The sequence below is a fragment of the Stigmatopora nigra genome, chromosome 9, assembly GCF_051989575.1.
Source record: "Stigmatopora nigra isolate UIUO_SnigA chromosome 9, RoL_Snig_1.1, whole genome shotgun sequence".
NCBI classification, from domain to species: Eukaryota; Metazoa; Chordata; class Actinopteri; order Syngnathiformes; family Syngnathidae; genus Stigmatopora; species Stigmatopora nigra.
The window spans coordinates 4,024,841-4,047,240 of NC_135516.1; the positions used below are offsets into that span (position 1 = coordinate 4,024,841).

General features: G+C 38.4%; 1 protein-coding gene across 12 annotated transcripts in view; it reads right to left on the reverse strand.

Moving 5' to 3' along the window:
• The window catches only part of ctnnd2b (catenin (cadherin-associated protein), delta 2b), a 117,610-nt gene that overhangs the window by 33,055 nt on the left and 62,155 nt on the right, over positions 1-22,400 (reverse strand). For 5 of the 12 annotated variants that reach the window (XM_077723596.1, XM_077723598.1, XM_077723595.1 and 2 more), the window contains 7 exons: positions 14,304-14,455; positions 14,041-14,214; positions 10,968-11,113; positions 10,344-10,594; positions 8,230-8,361; positions 3,514-3,811; positions 998-1,054 (listed from right to left, as the gene is read on the reverse strand). In XM_077723596.1, coding sequence (XP_077579722.1) covers positions 998-1,054; positions 3,514-3,811; positions 8,230-8,361; positions 10,344-10,594; positions 10,968-11,113; positions 14,041-14,214; positions 14,304-14,455 — 1,210 coding nt within the window. The remainder of the gene's footprint in view (positions 1-997; positions 1,055-3,513; positions 3,812-8,229; positions 8,362-10,343; positions 10,595-10,967; positions 11,114-14,040; positions 14,215-14,303; positions 14,456-22,400) is intronic. The other 7 variants (XM_077723601.1, XM_077723605.1, XM_077723602.1 and 4 more) reach the window with 5 other exon arrangements.

Below are 22,400 nucleotides of genomic sequence, written 5' to 3' on the forward strand. Positions count from 1 at the left end.
TATAGCTGATGGCAGGTTATTAAAAAGCATATTTGTCCTTTGCTTAAAACTGGATGGCAGTAGAAAAAAACAGATTATCTGCACTGGTCAATCTATAATCATGTAAATTACGTTGTTTTGCTTTTAGTTTTAAAGTTTATAATGTATGCAGGATGGTGTTAGCACACCCATATTTCAGTTCTGAGTTCAAAAGGTCCAACTCTGGTATTTTGTTTTTTCCCCACCTCCCAAAGTGCACATTTGGTTTTGTGAACACACTGTATTGTCCAAAAACAATTTCATATTTGTTAGAATCCAACCAACTTAACCTTTTATACAGGGAGATGTCAATAAAAAAAAAAGATATACTGATGTATTTGAATGAGCATAAGCAGGGCATTAGCTCAAATGTTTTGACTGGACCTTATTCAAACTACATAGTGGAGACAAATTCCCTGAGTGTTTTCAATAAATATAATTCTGACTAGAAATGTCAACCACAAAATATGTTTAGAAATGATCACAACACGAAAAAATGAAAAAATGTTTGGGTGAAGTAAGAGATGAAAGACACATGAATCAATGGACTGGACAGCCAAATAAGAGAATGTAGTATATTTAGCAGACTTGTTCATTCAAGTGTCTCCACATTTGACTAAAAAATATTAAATGATTCATGGAAATTGAACTATTTAATATTATAAAAAGATCCAATCTAAATTCTGCGTAATTTTGGGTTGCAAAACAAATGATCGCAATGTGATGTATTGTTATTGCCGAAAACTTTACGAAGATGGCATCTGTTCCTTAACTGTCAGCATGACCCATTCAAGGGAATTCCTGTTTGATATACTATTACTATGTGAAATATAGATGCGTGATAATACAGATGTTAATGTGCCATAACACCTGTGTGTGTATCATAAAGCGAAGATGAACAGATGCAGTGAATGAGACAAAGGTAAGATAGATGAACAGAATGTGTATATAGATATATAGAAATAAACAGTAGGATTACTTTGTCATTCTTTGCTCGGCTTGATTTTGATTCCACACAAGGAATTCGGGGTCGCACCTAGCGAGGTAGAGAAAAAAAAAAGAGAGAGGTATATGTTGGCTGTCTGGCAAGAAAAGCGTTTTCATTAACTGTCAGAATAGTGATGATTAATAAAGCGACTATACTTGACTTTCTCTCAGCATTTAGGTATCAGGCAGTGGTGGAGGAGGTGGAAGACATGCACACAGAGCGGGTGAAGGATGGCAATTATGATTGGTTGACACACCAATGTGGTACATCTAACTCCCTTCAATACATTTAATTTTTGGTGCCATCAATTACAATGTGATGAACTTGAATATTGGATTATGGTGCTTATTTAGAACAGACCCAACACCACTAATGGTCCAAAGTGTGCTAAATTTAATAAATGCAATTTTGTAACTAAAGCTTCAATCAGCTGTTAGGCTTCATATGATAGGCTGCATATGATAATCCATTGTGAATATAAGACATAAACCAGTTTTATGCTTGAAATGTGTCGTATCAGCGGACTGTGTACAAATTGCCGCAGGGGCATACTAATGATACTAAAACTTTAGCGTTAACCAACAGACAATGTGGGTGCAATGTGTGGAAGAGCTCAGAGAAACAATGATGGTAGAATAAAAGAGCAATGACAACAACTTGAGAAACCCATTTTAGCGATAACCTCTCATTAGAAAGGAACTTGTGCAAAAAAAAGTTGAGCGGCAATGGCTGACATTTCACAAGGTAAACAGCTTGACTTGGCTGGTCGCCAGTGGACAGCTCACAATCTAAATATTTATAATTTCTGCAAGAAGACTCTCATTTTGGCGTTCATTATACACCCAACACCCAAAAGCACACTTAGATTCTCCTCTTGTATTCATTTACATTGTGAAAAGCTCAAAGTCAATGTCATCCCAAATATTAACTTTTAAATTGGACCTCATAGTGTGTGCAAGTGAGCCATAATTACAAGAAAAACTAGAGAGGGCAGGATACTGAAGCCCAGATTCAAATTTGATTGCAATAAAGCAACACATCTTGACAGTTACAGTATCTTTTAAGGTGCTTTAAATATGTGTGTTAGCTTTCTCAGCCCAAAAATCTGTTGAGTCAGTTGAATGTGACATTTTATGGATAATGTGAATCATTAAAGGGACAGCTATAGCCAGTAAATCATCAGCTCCTATTATTCACTGCACTGGTTCAGATATAAAATGCTTTGAGATCAAATACATGAAATATGCTGGTTGGAATATATTAAGTCTGGATGGCTTTCTCTGCATAGCAGTATTGTAAAGAGTTTAGATCTGGAGAACACTTGAATGTGTGAGTCATACCACCGAAACCAGACTCTGAGATGAACAATCGAAAAATTCAATTTTTCATTTTTACTGTGCATGTATTTGAATTCTGAATATAATTGGTGAAGAAACCACTACTGTACCAGGATTGTAGCAGTGCTAAAGCCTTTCCTAGCTGACTATTGACAGGAGGCAGCACTGAAATGCATGGCAGCCAATCACAGGGCACGAAAATACACATTCACACACATAACCATGGATACTTAAGGGTATTCGGTTTTCTACTGGGCATGTTTTTGAGATTGGTTGACAGATACTGGAAGATCTGGAGAAAGCCCAGACAGATAGGGTGGATAAATGCGAACCCCACAAGGGAAGGCAATTTTATATTCGGAAAACACCAAGGATGCTGTGAGCCACAGATGTCTCTCAATAACCGCAAAAAACTAAAAAGTAAATTTAGAATCTATTTTTTGATAATTTTGTGGAAAATTACTGCTGCAGGTGGCCTATCTAGTTCTTTTTTTGTTGCTTTTTACTAGTAATTTTTTTATGGTTTAATTGGCACGCGTCATCAAAAGTTGATGCAGACATTGAAGTGAAAGTTTCAGGGGTGTTTTTTTAATGTATTTAATATTATTATTTTCATGTATGCATTTTTTTAATAAAAACTATCAAATCAGAAACAATAATAGATATACATATCACGTACAGATGGGTTCCCATCTCATTTTGACACTATACTATAGAAATGTGTGGTTTCGGTAGAAAAGTTCTCATTGTTAGTTAATGTATCCACAGCTGAAATTATGCTAAAGCAGGGGTGAGCAAACTATTCCACAAAGGGCCCCAGTTGGTGCTGGTTTTAATTCCAACCCATAAAGAGGACACCTTTTCACCAATCCTATGTTCTACAATTGCAATCAGTGGATTACAGTCAACTGCTTCTTGTTTTCTGCAGAAATCTCATTGGCAAAAGTGTCTGTCTTGGATCGGTTGGAACAAAACCCTCTACCCACAGCGGCCCCCGAGGAAAGGTTTGCCCACCTCTGTGCTAAAGGAAAGCTTGGTAATATGTTCTATGTTTAACCGTTTGATCTGGTGAATCTGGGCTTCTGTAAATAAATTTGTAATAGTGGGAATAGGACAATACAAACTGTGTGAACAATATGCTAGTGTTGATGCTGAGTTAAAATACTTCACCTTGGGTCTTTCTGGATGCTGTCCACCGATGGAGATCGTCCTAGTGCTGCTTCAGGAGGGAGGGCTGGGCCTGATTTGCTGTAAGGCGACTCGGTGGATGGGCAGAACTGCAATGTGCGGTATGGGTTGCTGTAGTCAGGTCCGCCTCCTGTCGCGAAGCTGCCTCTTTGGAACGTGGAGGCAGCACTCTGGCTTCCCGTTCGCTGCAATGGGATTGGGTCGACACCAGGGGAAGGTGGGGCTAAAGTGTAGGGACAGAGCAGATAGTTGAGGACCTCTTGGTACAATGGGTTCACCACTAACGTATTTAAAGGGGAACATAGTGAAGGAAGAGGGAAGTGTACCAACAAAACCAGGATGGACACACATGCAACCACATCAAATGATTGAAACAGAACAGACAAAAATAAGTACAAAGGGAAGAAGCAAAAGATAAAAGAGTGAGTTGTAAGGATGCCATATGAAAATATGGCATTGGTGGATAGTGAACAGATGGAATGACTTCAGATTTAAAGCCAACTCACCAAAAGACTTAGTTTTTATTTGATCAAAAACTAAAGTCATAAAAGAATTTCAGAAAACATGAAGCAGACTGCAATTTACAAATGACATTGACATGCTGTTTATCTTTCTTAAAAAGATAACCCGGCAGACCTCTTTTGAGATCCTGTAAAGTGAGACGTGATATATCTTCCAATCCATTCATTAATAAAATACAGCTTCTCCTTACAAGGTTTGCGGGGGTGCTGGGGGTTATCCTATCTGTCTACAGGGAATTGGCAAGCCACACTCTAAAGTAGTTGCCAGTCAACCCGCGAGAACCTTTCAATGACCCCGTCGCACCTAAGGGCAATTTGAAGTGTTGAAACAAGTTAAATTGTATGTTTGGTGGTGTGGAAGGAAACCAGAGTACCCAGACAAAACAACAAATCACCCTATACTCACAAAAAAAGAAATAGAAAAAATGATAATACATTTGCTACTTTTGCTAAAATAATCAAATTCAGAGGAAGACTAATATTAATCCTAACCAACAGTGAAGTTGCATTAATCCATTGTTGTATTCTGAAGTGGTTGCACCTCTAAATGTGTTAAAGCAATAATGAGTTTAGAGAAGTGTATGCGTGGGTCGCAGGGAAGGGTAAAGAGGGGTGACTTACCCAGAATTGTATGCTATAAAATTTGTTCAATGTGAGTGCTTCCACACTTTAGTTTTTGTCTAAAAGTGTGGGGTCATTTGTTTGATATATTTATTTTATCATAAGTGTTTTTTTTTAATTACACTTGTTCTCCTTTGTGTACAGGTAGAGAGGTTGCTAATAATTATACAAACAAAAGAGAAACATTCGAATGATAATGAGAGAACTACAAAAAAAGATATTAAAGTGTACTAAAATAAAAGGTTTTCTCTGTGATTGATTTTTTTAGGAATAACATGCTCATTGTTATAGAAGCAAGTATATTCAACTAACAGTTATGAGGTTACTCTATTTCTACTGCATTCATATTTTGGACTGGAGTGGCTTAAGTTCCATAATTACCCATTAGCAAGTATTGGACCAATTTTGGGGCTAAACCTCAGCACCTGTACAACAATAAGCATCTCGGAAAGTCATATCAATTGGATAGAGTAAAATAAAATAAAATAGATTTTTTTTCTTCCTAATTCAACCGCAATTCAAGTGAAGTTGGGACATAATTAATTCAACCAGATTGAAAAATTACTTGCAAATCATATTGAACCTATATTTCATTCACCTGAAGGATAACATGTTTCATTTTAATAGTGATGAACTTAGCAATTAATAATTCACTTGGGGCGGCTCCCCCCAGCACCCCCCCCCCACATTCCGAAAATGAGATGACGAGATAATTCACTTTAAATTTTATAGCAGTAACACATTCCAAAAGAATTATAACTGAATTTTGAGAGAGAGCGAATCCGGCGACCAAACGTCCGTTCGACCAAACGTCCGGGGACCAAGTGTCTGTCGACCAAACGTCCGTCGACGCAACGCCCGGTCACGCTTTTTTTAAGATATGTTTAACCGATGCTGATCCGATACCGATCCAATGCCAGAATTTTTCTTCCAACAAAAATAACATTAAAAATATTGTAACCAATAAATGACAAAGACTATTTTTAGTAATAATGTCCTGTTTCACTCAGCAGACTTTGCCAAGTGGTTTCATTTACTGAAGTCGAAAATTTGATGGCACTGAAAACACGCTAATACTACTGGATTGGACTCGACAAAATCCGAGACTATCTGACACTCTAAAAGGGACATTACTATTCCAATCTATAACATCATCAAAAGTTTCAGAGAATTTGGAGTATGGAAGGAGGCAGGCAAATAAAATCATAAAAATCACAGCAATGTTCTGGCTCTAAAATGTCATTGCACCACAAACAGTAATGCGTAATCTACTAAAATAAACTTTTCATTTATGGGTATCATAAAAACTTCCATTAGTGCACCTGCCTGAAATTAATTAAATGGAATTAACCCAAAGAATTGCTAGGCACACAGCGAGTAAGCAACAAGCAAGCCTTCTGCAATATATATCTTATAACTGGTCATTTTGCTAATACAATAAAACTTTGTATGGAGGATCTAATTGGAGCCACCATATACTTGATCGCAAATACTTTAGGACAAGGGTGATTTGCTTTTATTACATGGGACCCAAGACAATGCCCAATGGATTAATTTTGATTAATTGGTGCGCCTTAGAACAAAATGATCTATCAGACTGTGACTGAGTGGAAATTTGCCATTGAGACCCCAATTAGATTATGCTCCCTGATCTTGTAAATACTGAAACACAGTCAGATGGAACATGAATATATATTAAACCCACACATTTTTAACAAACTCATGAGTAGGTGCCTGCAGCATCACGCATTGTTCTATTCCTTCTCATCTTGACTTTGTTCAAAATAGTATTTGACTACACTGTAGTATCCAAATTTAGATTCTTCACAGTGAGATGTAGCTATTTATAATCTTGGGCTATTTAAAACTCTTTTATACTGTTAGTTACTAGAGATATCAATGTATCCACTTGTTTTTTTTCTTCCTTATTTGACTTATTATTTCAAAGAAATATATAAAAAAAACATTGCAAATGACTGTTAATTTGGTACAGCCATTTGTGTGGAGGATTTCCTCAAATACTGTCACTCTGTCACAAATCTGGCTCCCATCTGTCTACAGTATTTAGCACATATTGAGCTCTATTACTGTAAACAATGTAATTGCACTCGAGCATAAAAACCCACATTTGTATTTCCTTATTGCAGCAGCGTCGCTGTACGTGTTTGAGAATTCGGCGACAATCAGTCTGCACTTTTTGCAAAACGTAGACTGCTGATTTAACGATTTTGTCAGTCTAAACATGGCGTAGGCAGACAGCGCGTGAACTCTGCAAACGTGTGGAGAGTTCATTCACAAATATGTAAACAGCATGCATTAAGCCCTTTGAGTCATTGGAGAAATAAATTCATTGAATACATTATATAGACCACACGTGTCAAAGTGGCGGCCAGGGGGCCAAATCTGGCCCAGCGCATCATGTTGTGCGGCCCGGGAAAGTAAATCATGAGTGCCGACATTCTCTTTTAGGATCAAATTAAATTCAAAGAGTATAGAAGTATATTAAATTTCCTGATGTTCCCCCTTTTAAATCAATAATTGTAATTTTTTAATCAATTTTTTTCTGCTTTTAGTTCATTTTTTTTGTAAAATCTAAAAATATATTAAAAAACCCAACTAAAATAAACATTGTTTTAGATCTATAAACTTTGTTTTAGATCTATAAAAAACTGAATATTCTGGGCTTTTAACCCATTTTATAAAGAAAAAAAATCAAAATATGATATCTAAAATGGTCCACCCACATGTAATCGAGTTGACGTTAAAGTGGCCCGTGAACCAACCCGAGTCTGACACCCTTGATATAGACCGAGTTATTAGCGTGTTGGCCCCAATGTTCTAAGAGGAGGGTTCAAGCCCAGGTTGGGACCATCCTGTGTACAGTTTGCAATTTCTCCTAGGGCTTGCGTGGGATTTCTATGGGTACTCCAGTTTCCTCCCACATCCTAAAACATGCATGCTAGGCTGGTTGGACTATCTAAATTGCTCATTGTATGAGTGTGCATGAATGGTTGTCTGTCTCCATGTATCGTACGATTGGCTGGTCACCAATTTAGGGTATCCTTCGCCTGGTGCCCGTGGTCAGCTGGGATAAGCTGCAGCACCCCCGTATCTTTTGTGAGGTTAAGCGGTACATATAATGATGAACAATACTATTGCCATATTCTTCGTTATGAATTTAAAATCATGACAAAGGCCGGTGGGCTTTGGTTGTCATACATAGTTTAGGTATGTGATCTCTTGTGGCTTGCGCTACATGATTTGAAAATTGGAGATCAGCTCACACAGACTTATTCTTTACATAATACTTTGATCTCACTAACTCTTGTCTATCATTTTCTTTCATTAAATCAAACATCAGGACTACATACATCTAGAAAGAACACCTCCCAATCACCAACACCAATCCAAACTATCCGACTCGGCCAATGCAACAATGGCCAAGTTTAGATCTATGCTAAACACGACAATCGAGTCGATTGAGTAAATATTGGCATCTTCCTCCATGCACTTTCTATATACATTCCCCAGGTATTAATCCCCAAATTTAGCTCACCTTGTCCTCGTAGATTGGGTTTAGTGTAAACTCTGTCTTCATAGATGGGATCGATGTGATGCTCTGGAGACTGCAGTGGTCGCAACTCAGAGCCCAGGTGACTGTGTTGGCTGCTATAGGAACCTCTGGAGCCTGAGGCACACAGCAACAAATGAAGGTTATAATCAAAGAAGTAACGACTCACATAAACTGAGGACATTGAGGTGGTTGGACACTTTAAGATGCTGGCACATTTTAAACCCCTACTTTGAACTATATTCACTTTCTAGTAGTACACACACAAATACATAATAGTTACATCATGTACGTGCACTTATCAGATTTTGTTGTTTTTAGTTGTATTAGTTAAAGAATGGAGGCGGCCCGGTGGGTGAGTGGTTAGCATGCCGGCATCTGGGGTTCTAGGTTCAAATCTAGGTCGGTCCCTGGGCCTTTGTGGGTTTCCTTCGGGTATTCCGGTTTACTCCCACATTCTGAAGACATGCATGGTTGGCCAGTTGGACACTCTAAATTGCGAAGTCGCCTGGGACAGGCTCCAGTACCCCCGCTACTCTAGTAAGGATAAAGCGGTTCAGAAAATGAGATGAGAGGCAAATTGCCTGTTGTGTGGCTCCTTAGAACTCTCCATGGTGCTGAAAGACAGGGATTGAACATTTTTCATTTACAGGCCACATTTAAAGGAGCGAGTGGTTAGCGCGACAGCCTCACAGCTAAGAGGTCCTGGGTCATCCTCGAATGGGTTACGGGGGTTTCTGGAGCCTAACCCAGCTGACTTCGGGCCAAAGGCGGACTACACCCTAGACTAGTTGCCGGTCAACTGTAGGGCACAGTGAGAGACAAACGACCACACGCCCTCACAATCATACCGCCACTAGTGGGAATCAAGCCCGTGCCTGCCTGCACCAAAGTCAGGCGATATAATTTTCTTTCTGGCAAAAATAGTAAGCTTGACATAATTTAAAGCAATAGTAATGTTCGACTTTAAATGACCATGAAGTGAAAAATGGTTTCTTAAATAATTAAAATATGCAAATCTCGCATTAGATATATGATAATGGAGAAAATAATGTTTCAACACAAAAAAATCCAGATTTTTAAGGGTTGATGATTTGGGATGGATTTGATGTTAAATACTCCTGAACTTCTTTATGCAGTACGTGAATTACAAACTGCTAGCCGGGATGTCAGAACACAAGAGAAGTCAGCGGGGCTTATACATTTTGAACTCTGAGTTAAATTAAAATGCAGTTTCTCAGTTTGGAAAAAATATTTTTCTCTAATTATGTAATGGTTGCCTGAGCAACAGAGGGGTTTTGAGTTTGAGCCATGCGGACGATTGGAATTAGCGTTTTCATTGTGAGAAGAATCAGCATAAGCACAATACATCAGTCTAGCATGGCTTCAAACCAGCATACTGGGAGAGACTTCTAGCCACACCAAATCAAAGTATGACATGATAGACTAACCTAAATAATAGAAAATATATAACATTTTTCTCTTGATAAAGCTTTTTTTGAGTGATGGCGAAAATATCTGAAATACTTGCATTTAATTGACTAAATCTCTTAAAACTGGCTGCTCACAGAAAAAAAATCTTCGTACTGGAAATATTTGCCCTCATTTACAATTTTATCGACTGTTAAAGGTTTTTTTTTTAAAGGTTCTAATTGTACATGCAACAAGTACAGTCGGTATTTGCCGAAAAAAACTATTTGTAGCCATTTTAATAGCCAAAGTAGAAGAGTCAGTATTGCCAAATTAGCAATGTATAGTGTCTAAACGCTTACATTTTTAGTGACTAAAATTAGCACTATATCGGTCAAACTTTTAGCATTGAATAGCAGTACGGAAAGCTAAGTGCAAATAATGAGAAAAGCTATAAAGCTATATAATATTTCATCTTCGATACACTTTTGAAAAAGATTACACTTCCTTTAGAGCTAATAAACACTTTTTTTATTCACGGTTTGTTTCGGTCCAGTCCAAATTAATCTCAAGTGACAATTTTGTTTCTATGGTAGCACAGTTTTTCATTCATAAATGGAATTGTGTTTCATGACAGCACATCACACATGGAAATAATGTATGACAAAAGTAAGTAAAATGTTCTTGACCTCTACCTGCCAGGCTCCCAGGCCTTTTCAGCGTCGCGTTGGCATACAGCTCATGAGAAATCTTGTAAGTTTCTCCTCCAATGTGATGCAGCATGCGCTTAGTGGGGGACAAGGTGGCATAGCTTCCCACTACTGAGTTCATTTGGTGGATTGGCGATGACGTGTGGTTTCCTCCTAGTGGGGCTGCCACTGATAGTGGGGAGGAAGGACCACCAGGACCCAGTGGCACCATATTGATGGGTGATGATGTGCTGCAAGGAAATTATGGTTAAAACCTTTTCTGGCTATGATAATGGCTTGGTTTGTAATGCTATTGTGTCATGGACTGGTAACAACATTCACAACTATAACTCAGTTAAATGAGCTCTTAAAGAGTAGAGAGGATAAGAGATAGGGACTTTGGTAGTTATTATGCAAGGAAGCCCCCAAACCCAACCCTCCACCACCTCTCAACCCCTACCGACTACAAATGTCCAATGATAAACAATGGTTTTACTCCCTCAATAACATCAGTTGTAGTGTTATAGAATGTTCCTTTGTGCAGTGTTATATAAATTATTGTATTATGTGCACCTAATAGCAGTGTTTATTGAAATTACTTTGGGAGAATTACTATAAACCAACCTGTAGGACTTGGCAAGACGACTTGGGGAATGTTTGGGCGATGACACCCGCTGTAGTGTGGCATAGCTGGGCATGTCAGAGGATGCTGAACCCAGGCGTTGCAGCTTTGTGGGTGATCCTATCACCTGCAGAGGGGAGCTCACACGCTGAAATAAAGAGGTTGTACTTCATTTAAAACTAATATCATCCAGCATATATATATTAATATACCTCATGCAGCCAAAATATTGATGTTGACGAACTGAATTGAGGATTGACAATGACAAATGAAAGCGCTAATGTGCTTTGCAGCTTTATTATACGCTATCCGACCAAAAACACACATTATTGCACAATATGAACTAGCTATTTTTGTCTGGTTTATCGTGCATGTATTTAAAAAAAATACAATAACAATTAGGTAAGATTGCCACTGATTGGTTCTATTTTAAAATATATACTTTTTGAAATATTTCAATGAAAATATTTGGTCAAAATTGCTCTACTGTACTGTTATGACATAAGCTCTACCTTCAACTCTTGTATGTTTTTGTGTGTGCTTCAGAGAGAGTGAGGGGGGTTGCAGCTGTATGTGCTGGCGCCCTAGCAGCTGCATCCCCAGCTACAAATACTAATCCCTGACACCCCTTCTTCACCTTTGCCTGCAATTAAATTTGGACTCAGACCTTGCCAAATTATAGTCAGTAACCTTTCAACCCAAAAGCCAATTTACGTGTTGTTACTTGGGAGTGGTTATTTTCTTTTTGGCACTATTTGGTTGGAATAGAATCCCGAACTAAATTAATGTACTTCAAGTTAATTAAGTTTTTTATTTTTATTTTTTATTTTTTTTATTTTTTGCATAGACCAGTGTCGGACTGGGGTTGGTTTGCGGGGCGCGTTAACTTCAGCTCGATTTCATGTGGGCCGGACCATTTTAGATATAATATTTAGATATTTTTTTAAATAGAATAAAAGAACTGGATTAAAAGCCCTGAATATTCATTTTTTTATAGATCTAAAACAATGTTTATTATAGCCTTTTTCATATATTTTTTTGATTTTAGAAAATTTATTTTGAACTAATAACACAAAAAATTGATTAAAAATGAAAATTATTGATTTAAAAGGGGGAAAATCAGAAAATGTAATACACATCTATATATATATATATATAATTTTTAATTTAAAAAAGAAAGTAGGTACTCATCATTTACTTTTTGGCCCCTGTTGACCAGCCAATCGCAGGGCCGGTTGACAATTGACAATGATGATGTGGACTTTAAATGCGGTATTTAGGAAAAAAATCAGAGGCAATCAGTTATGACTGTAATTGGTTTTAATTAAGAGAAGAGTTTTACTGCTGCAGTTTCTATTGTTGTAAACGCCTCCTCATTTAATGTTACGGATTGGTTTTGTCATTTTTTTCCCCAAAGTGTGACCTGTCCATGTAATTGCCCATTGAGTGCACCTGTCATTTCCCCACCCCTGGTGTATTGTCTGCTTGCTGCCTCTTGTGTGACCCAGGTGTTTCTGATTGTCTCATCAAACCATGTCTATCTATTTAAACCCTGTGTGTTTGTCAATCCTGGTCAGATCATCCGCATTTTTCATGCTCATCCTTCCCCCATGTTTGCGCTGTCGGGTTTGGTTTTATTATTTGATTTTTAAGTCTTTGTTATGTTTTGATAATCCTGATATAGTCCTTAAGGTTTTTGTGCACCGAGTTTGGGTCTGACTATGCACCACAATCCACGAAATATGATAAAATATTGAATAACTTGCTTATAAACATATGAGTATTATCAAACATCTTCAGTTCACTGCCTCATTCTAGGCTCATATGCAAGATATGTGATGCTGGAGGCTTGATGATGAATGGTCTCACAGAATTTTTTTTCCAGAGACTGACAACATAAGAAAAAAGTAATGTGCCACTGGGGGAGTTCACAGACTGCCAATTTGTAAAGGGCATATTTAAAACCAAGGCCTCTATTTTTTGTGTAAGGGAACTCTAGCCTTGCTGGTTTTGTTCTATAGGAGGAAATTTGAAAGAGACCATGAACAACACTGACAAAATTTGCAGCTAACAAGCAGAAAGCTTTCTATTCCCTTAAATGCACATTGTGTTGCAATGCCAGTCCTACCAGAAGTTGATGTGTGTAAATTATAGGTAGGTAAAAGCAGATCTTCAAGGATAAACTGTAGTGCACTCGGAAATGTTTATCCACCACCTTCCCAATCGATATTGGGATGATTTATAAAATATATATATTTAAAAAAAGAACAATATTAAGGACATGCACCAGTCTCTCAAAATCTAAACCATCTGCAGAGATGTTTGTACTCACTAGAATTCTCAAGATGTTTTTTTGCTCGAGTGTGGATGAAGACAGCTGTTAACCTTAAATTATGTTCATCTGATTTATGAAATCACTTAAAGTAGGACTTGTACCTAGTCTAAACTAATCTGAAGTTTGTTGGTTACCCTGAACATGAACAGAAAATGACTGCATGTGATTGGAGGACAGCAAGACAAGACACAATATTAAAGTTATTATAAGCAGATCCCTGAAATAACAATGTTTTAGAGCTGTGTAAATGTACAACAATTTTAAAGCTTTGCAACAGAAAAAAGAAAAAACAACTGTATCATGTGCATCATACTAGGTCTAATCTGGTCTTGTTTAATAAGATGAAAAAATATGCAATTTTATTTTTCTGACGTAATAGGGGATAAAAAAAGGGAAAACAATAAACGCCAGTATTTCCAGGAACTGGTTGGCCTTACTGTGAGCAAAGCTGGTAATATTTCAGCCAATCAAATGCAAGCATTCCACATTGTACACCGTTTCCTGTAATGCGTAATCTGATGCGCTAGTGTTTATATAAGTGGGTATATTGAGCGTTACAAATGGCAGCACTTGTAAGTGGTATTATTTTATGGTTCATACATTATTTTCCAGATTTCTATACTTAAATACATTTAACATGACCATATTCCCTTTGAAGATGTCTCAGCATAGCCTTTCAATGTGGATTGTGTTACAGTGTGAGATCCTAAAAGTTAGCATTAAAAGAGAAATGTATGTACCTGTGCTGGTAAGGTTGCACAGGAGTAGTACATGGATGGTCCAGCAGGGGCAGCTACACCTTCACTGGGCATGTGGAACGCGCTACCAATGGCCTGTTGAGCAAATGAATCTCTGTGGGACTGGGAGGGGGAGTCCGTCCCCATTAATTGGACTGCTGCCCGGTTGGATGTCACCTAGAATAAAGAGTGTGAAAAAATAGAATTGTCTCCCACGAGGAAATTAAGCAGGCAGTGGAAATTAAGGCATTGTAGGATTTGTTTACCTGGTTGTAGCTGTGAACAGCCCCACCAAGATTTCCACTGCGACCCGTAACCACTTCGCCAAGTGCCATTGCTTGGTTGCTATGGTAACCGGCAGCTGCATAGGCATCCTGGTTGTTGAGTTGCAGAACGCTATGAGACAGAAGTCCTTGTCCTGAAGGGTAAAAGGCAAAAGATAAAGAGAAAAGCAAATAACATCAAGACAGTTATTTGATTTTGAATAAATATGTCATGAATAGACATTAAAGTAATGTCTTTTGCTCTTTTCTACGCATAGAAAGGAAGACAGTTGAGTTAGACAGATGTGTGCTTTCATAGCAATGGAGTCATGAATTCAAAGAAAATTTTGATCACTGTCAAAATCCACATTAAATCTTGGCTCATCTTCTGCCATGATGTTTTTATTTAAGTGGTCTCAGAAGGTGTTTCTTTTTATTTCTAAAGCTGACTTTGTAAAGATGTATTCTCTTCACGGCCTTCAAGGTGTTTTATAACCCAGTTTGATTCCCACGTGATCTGCAATGTATTCTTCTATTTTTTGTTTTAATGGAAAAATAGAAAGTACAGAAATTGCATTCAAATTCAGTTTTTCTTAGAAAGTAGCAAGAAAAGAAAATGTGTAGGTAGACCTTTGAAGAGAGCCATTTTCTCTACATCTAGTATGTTATTCTAGCTACTAATTCTCTGTGACCCTAAAAGGTTCCTGACCTGCTTTTTAAAATGTATTTTTCTAGATTCACTTTTCATCCTCTCTGCATATTTTTTACGGGACTTTACCCCACATCCCGCTCGTTTGCTTTTCTGCTCCAAATCCACATCTACACGAATATTTCAACACGTTATTCTTTCCTGAAAATATCGTTTTTTTTTTTTTTAATAATTGATGATTTTAGAATGTTCTTCCAACTCTCCGACTAAAATCTATCCCAAATATAACACAAACTTCCATTATTATGTAAAATTATGTATTTTTAAAGCTATATTTAAAAAAAACAATCTTTCATACAGTGCCTTTTATACGATGTACATATTTTTACACCAGTGAAACATTCTCATAACAATGGAAATGACCAAAAAAGTCATACAATTATAAATAATTTTTCACATTGGATTTGCAGCTTGTGTGCCATACTGACACAGCGTAGGTCAGCAAGCTCTTATTGGCGGACTGGTAGAAGGTCACCAGCAGGTTAGTGTTGATTTGCTCCTTCCTTGAGTACTCTCAGGAAATGTAGCCTGTGCTGTGCCTTCTTAACGAGTGCTGTGATGTTTGCTGCCCAAGTGAAGTCAGCAGAGATATGGACCCCCAGAAATTTGAAACTCGCTCCACATATTTGGAATAGCCTTGTTCCATCGGAAGTCAAGGATGTGTTCCCAGGTTTTGGAAATGTTCAGCACTAAGTTGTTGAGAGCGCACTACTGGTGGAGTCTAAGTACCTCATCTTTGTAGGCCTGGGGTGCTCAATATGTAGATCGCGATCTATCATCACTTAGGTACTATTGGTAGATCGCATGAAAATAAGATTTGATCCAAAGATTGGATTTGTAGGAAAATTTTATAGGGGACTTGAGCTGGGGAAACAGCACCATCGTATCTCCAATCACGGTTACTGCCTGCCTACACTATTGTGGATCCTGCTGGCATCTGGTATACCAGTAGCATACATAACTGTTTAGCTTTGTAAGGGGCCGGAAAAAAAGGGTAGATCGCGCAAAGTTGGCGCCTTAATAAGTGGATCTTTGAGCAAAAAAGTTTGAGCACCCCTGCTGTAGGCCATCTATTTCCATCCGTGATCATCCCGAACACCGTTGTGTCATCTGGAAATTTCACAATGATGTTCTCAGGGGGCTTGGGTCTGTTGCAGGTCAGTTGACCAGAAAGTCCTTAATCCAGGAGCAGGTGGATTGTGGGAGCCCCAGAATGGCCAATTTGGGGATAAGAATGTCCAGGATTATTGTGTTATAGGCTGAGCTTTAGTCGATTGAGAGCATTCTGACATAGCTCCCTTTTCTCAAGGTGGCTCAGTGCAGCATGGAGGACGGTTAGTGCCTTTTCAGTTGATCTATATGGCCAGTATGCAAACTGATGCAGGTCATGGGTGAGGGGAAGACAGGCTTTGATGTGTTTCAGTACCAGTTTTTCAACACACTTTGTGATGATTGGTGTGAATGCCACTGGGCGGTAGTCCTCCAGATTGTTTGCACGTGACTTCATTGAGCACTGGGATGATGGTGGCCAATTTTAGGCAGGCTGGGATTGTGGCTTGTTCTCATGACAGATTGAAAATGTCAGTGAAGACTGGTGCTGGGTGGTCAGCACATGCCTTGAGTACTTTCCCTGGTATTCCATCCGGTCTGTTGCCTTCCTGGGGTTGACAGCATGTAGCACACGTCTCACGCCTACTACCTCCACGGTGAGTGTGGTGGTTTCAGAGGTTGGTGTAGCGTATTGAAGGTTGAGGTGGTGTGACGGGAAGGGGGGCTTGGGGCTCAAAGCAGGCAAAAAAGTTGTTTAGCTCCTCTGCCAGTATTTTTGACATTTTGCTGAATGCACATTAACTGCTCAGCTCTACTGTAAATAGAGTTGATTAAAAAAAGGGGGTTAGAGTCCACAGGTAAGTGGATCGTAGGAGACACAAAGTGAAACGTGGCATGATTTTAGATTGATCAGATTGAACATGATCACAATTGGACCAGGTGGGGTTAAACTGCCAGAAAATTTAGTCAGGATCATAATTAGGCTGATACTCTTGGTATCATTTTTAATTGAATGGTGTGGTTTGAGATTTTATATTCATTTTCTGAACCACCTACCCTCACAAGGGTCGTGGGGGGTTCAAGAGCGTATCCCAGCTAACTACAGGTACCAGGCAGGGGACACCCTGAATCAGTGGCCAGCCAATCTCAGGGCACAAGGAGATGGACAACCATTCACGCTCACACGCATACATTGGGGCAACCAGCCAGCCAGAATGTTCAACCAGCCTACTCTGCATGTTGTTTGGGATGTGGGAAAAAATCCAAGCAAGCCTGGGAAGAACATGCAAACTCCACAGGGTGAGGACCGACCTGGAATTGAACCTTCTACCACAGAACTGTAAGGCTGATGCACTAAGCACTTGTCCCCCGGGATGCAGGATTTTTCTTTCATGGAATTGCAGGAGTCCGGACTACTAATCCTAATAATAATTTCTGTCATTCACTGCTTTATCTATATAAGGGGGGTGCTGGAGCCTATTGCAACTAACCATAGACAGCAGACGGGGTGCAACTTAAAATTGGCCACCGACTGGCAATCGAACCAATTAAATGCTGACATTTTTCACTGGTGGCAGTTTAATTGTGAGTATGAATGGTTGTCTCTCATTATGTGTGCCCGAAGGCTGACTGGCAACCACCTTAGGGTGGAGTCAGCCTTTCGCCCAAAGGCAGCTGGATCGGCTCTGGCAACCCTGGCAACCTTTACAACGATGCAGGGTATGGAAGATGAATGAATGTAAATATGCGGCCATTGAATTTGACATTTCTTAAAGCTATCATTATCAAAAGCTCCAGGTTTGATTTGATTTGCCCTCCTTAACTTTAAGTCACAGGAATCATTTTGTGTGGCCAGAGAAAGTAAACGATGAGTTCCAACTTCCTGTTTCATGATAAAATTCAAATGAAGATTGTACATTATAGCCTGTGTTTCCTCATTTTAAATCAATAATTGCAAACAATTTGTACTAATTTGAATGTCCAAAAATGAGCTATTGATTAGCACGATCGAGAAAGCTGTCATTTTATTAATCGATTTATTTTAGCAGCCTAGTTGGAAGACATAACCGCCCTCCAGATGTAATTAAAACTACCACGTGGACGGCGACAAAAAAATGACTTTGACACCCCTGCTCTACGTCAAATAAACATATTTTTTTTCAGTTATCACATTCCTTTTGAGCTTGCCTCACATAATCATTTTTTGAAGTTGTGTGGCTATAAACCATTCCGTTTTTTAATATTTGTGATTAAACATTGAAAATGGTCTTTCAAATTAAGAAGTCAGCATCTTTTGAATAAGTGTACACTGGTAAAGGTTTTTGAAGCTGCTTCATATCTATTTCCCTCCTCCTAATAAGTCTCCTTAATGCATCTGCAATCTGCACATTTGAATGCGCTTTCATTAATGAAAGAAATAAATGTATGTGCAACTGCTGCAATCAAGAGTTGTGAAGACCACCAGGAAAACACACTTTGTGGTCGAGTAAACAGTAAAATTAAACATGTACCCAATGTTTCTGTTGATTGTAAAGATGGCATTTCCCCCAAATTGATCATAAACTGAAAAATATGCTATAACAAATCACAAGAGGACGGGAGTAGCTTGTCCAAGAACCAAAGCTCTCCCATTACTCTTTGTAGGAGTTAAAATTTTCATGGCTTCCTAATTCATTCTCTTTTAATAAAAGAGGATGTGCCCATCAAGGGCTTTTAATTATGGAGATGTAACTTTTTTCCCTTTTTTAAAATAAATAATAATATCCAAATGCAATTGCAATTAGTCTGTGTACCCAATTGCGGACTTTTTGTGTCCTTGGATGAAACAAATAAACTTGCTTCACAGAACGAAATTTGAGGGAAAGAAAATTACATGGATTGTTTGCATTTGGAAAGTTGACACAGCACAGCTTTTATAGCTTCTGTAAAGTCAAATTGAAATCAATTATTGGTGGATTGGAAAGTAAAGAGTGTTGTTAAAACCCTGACAATTTGACATTTTAAAATAATAATGAAGGCATGAAATAAGGATTTAAAAACAGCTTGTTCTGTCAGTGCTAGGATTGTGTCGGTGTCTGAGCTGACCGTCAATCACACTCCCACACATGCTATCGTTAATGCTGACGTGTTTAGCATGTTAACCATGTCAACACAATTGTGCATGTTTGAATCAACCATGCCAGAATACAATTCTGAAGAAGACAGCATGTTTCTTAGTGTTTCTCTGAGTCTACAGAAGAACGGCACAGAATGAAATGATGAATATGCATTATTGTCTGCACATTTTGCCTCCCTCATTTTAAAATACAAGTTTCTATCATAGAATGAACGAAATCTAAACATATAGCTAAAAATGAATCAATCAATGTCTTACTACTTTTATAAAGCAACAAATGTTTACACCCACTTACATCCATTCTACTTAAGATGTCAATGCTGAGTTGAGGATGACAAGCTGATCCGAGGTGGTGTCATGGCGAGAGGGACAAGAAATACCCAATAACTGATATAAAATTGCAATTTCTTGTACTTGAAGTTAACAAAACTATTCCTTGTAAATTGCTCAATTGCTCCAGGAAGCTTTTATGCCCCTTTGTTAGCAGATCAGTTTTGAGAAGGGGAGAAATAGAAAATCCTGCAGTTATGAACATGTCTTTATCCGACTTTTTTACACGATGTCGTTGCTGTTTTTTTTAGTAGTGAATTTTAGTAGTGTGATACCTCAGGGTAACTTGTAAGTGAGGCTGGCGGTGGCGTCCTGTGAAATAGGTCTCCATTTAATTGGCCTTAATGAAGACTAATTTTTTTGGTATTTTAAATAACGTCACCATGTTGATTAATTCATTGAGGAATCCCCAGCAAATGTGCATATTAAAGGTCAACTTATATAGTACTTGCATTTTAAACCAACCGAAAATTAAAATCAGACCAAGAGTTTCTGCCTATACCTCAACACTTCCTTTCAAACAGATTACATATAATTAGAAGAAAATCAAATGACCATATAGCATCTTAAAAAGAAAATGGACAGTCCAATATTAGGTAATCTACTTTACAAAAGGCCATCTCAAAACCTTTGTCTTTTCTGATAAGTGGCTTCAATGAAAGGCGAACCATTAAAAAACAATTCGATCATACATATTCACTGAAATTTTAATTAGAAAAAGTAATGTAAAGTTTCAATGTATTTTGACAAATGGCTCTGGAAATAAAAATATTTTTAGGACAGCAGTTTTGCATTCTTTGAAGACTAAAGATTTTAATTTTTAAAAAATCCTTTTTGTACCATATAAGAACAAGAAACTGGGTGTAGATTGTAGAATCTCATCTCATCTTATCTTATTTTCTGAACCACTTTTGTCCTCACTAGGGTCATGAGGGGTGCTAGAGCTTATCCCAGCTGACTTTGGGAGAGAGGCGGGGACATCCTGAATTGGTGGACAGCCAATCGTAGGGCACAAGGAGACAAACAACCATTCACACACAATTTAGAATTTCCAATCAGCCTACCATGCATGTCTTTGAAATGAAGGAGGAAACTGGAGCACCCGGAGCAAACCCACGCAGGCCCGGGAGAACACGCAAACTCCACCCAGGTGGACCGACCTCAATTTTAACCCAGGTCCCCCACTGTGGGGCCGACGCGCTAACCACTCAGCCGCCAGGCCACCCGTGCTGTAAAATGTATAACCAAATATAAAACTTATCTATCTTAATCTTATAATATAATCTAAAATTTACCAAATTAGGTTTTTTTTCTTTTTTTTTTAGCCTAGACAGCACAGAACAAGTATGCAGTAAAATGGTTCACTGAAGTTTTTTCTGACCAGTATTTGGAGAAAAAAAATGCCTGTAAAGGTGCTTAAGACTATGAGTACAAATATTATTTGCCAACGCTGACAATCATTTCAATTCAAATGGATAGCCGGTGAACGAGTCTCCAAGAAGAGAATGTGGTTGCTTTTAAAATGTCTGCGTGAAAGCAAAAATAAAATATGTCCAGGACATCACCAGAAGCAAACGCAAATGGAGTCACTTCAAAAATGCATTTTGCCAGCATGCAACAGCTTGGGTAAAGTGAAAAGTCACTATTAAGGACAGAGAAAGGCTCCTATACGAGTGTGTGGAAATACATTATTTAAAAAGGAGTATTAAGCAAAAAGAGCTGGGTGAGTTTACTAGGTCAGGGCCTTCCTGTCCGATATATAGACTCATACTGAGCCGACGGCCACTAATGAAATTCACGAAGTGGAAGACTTGAATGCACGCACACAAGTGCACTCATCTTACCGTGTACAGAGTAAGGGAATGTTTTTTTCGTATGCCACTTTAGGTGTATTTCATATTGTAGTGGATTTTTCATGGAATATCATAAATATATTATCACTGAAATGGCATACACTAAGGGCTTTACTGAATCCACCTAATGTGAGTGGGTAAAAGTAAAGACCAGGAGAGTTTGGCGGAAAATGTATTTAAGTGGGGGTAATAGTGTGAATCATTTTTTTTAACTATGCATTTTACTATCTCTATATTTGGATCTTCACCAACAAGTTCGGTCCTCAAGAGCCCCTATCCAGTCTGTTTTCCATGTCATCTTCCATCAACACACCAAATAATCGGGATCGGTATGAAGCTTCTGATGAGTTGATCAGTTGATTCAGGGGTGGTACAGGAGGGTTATATGGAAAACAGACTGGGTAGAGGCTCTCGAGGACAGGACTTGGCTACCCTTGCTCTTGTCCTTCTCTTTTCAAGGATAGTGATCAAAAATATTGCATACATTTGCATGTGTGGTAGAAAATATTGTTTTTGTTTGATATCTTTTCTCTTAGCCACCTGATGGGCAAGTGGTTCCCTCACCTGACTTTGCAGGCAGGTGTGTGCTCGATTCCCCTAGTATGATTGTGAGTGTGAATGGTCACCTTTCTCAATGTGTGGGCTACAGCAGACTGGTGATCAGTTTAGGGTCTACTCTCCCTTTCGTCCAAAGTCAGTTGCGAGAAGTTAAGGCAATTCCTACAACCCTTGCGAGGATCCACGGTACCGAACAGGAGGGAATTAATCTTTTATCTTTTTTTTTAACAGACCATCATATATACTCACAAATACACACGCACATAAATGCTGAGTGTTTTTCCTTCCTAGCCTGCATTCTCTATTGACAAATTTTAATATTTAATATGTTGTCTATTTTCAGATACCCTTTAGAGGCATGTGCAGTCAAGAGCACAGACACAAAAATACACATTGCACACCACAGTCCCAAATAACTAAAGTGCATAGGACAAACTCACATATGTGCAATGCAGTGCTAACAAAGCATGAAGAGCAACTTTACC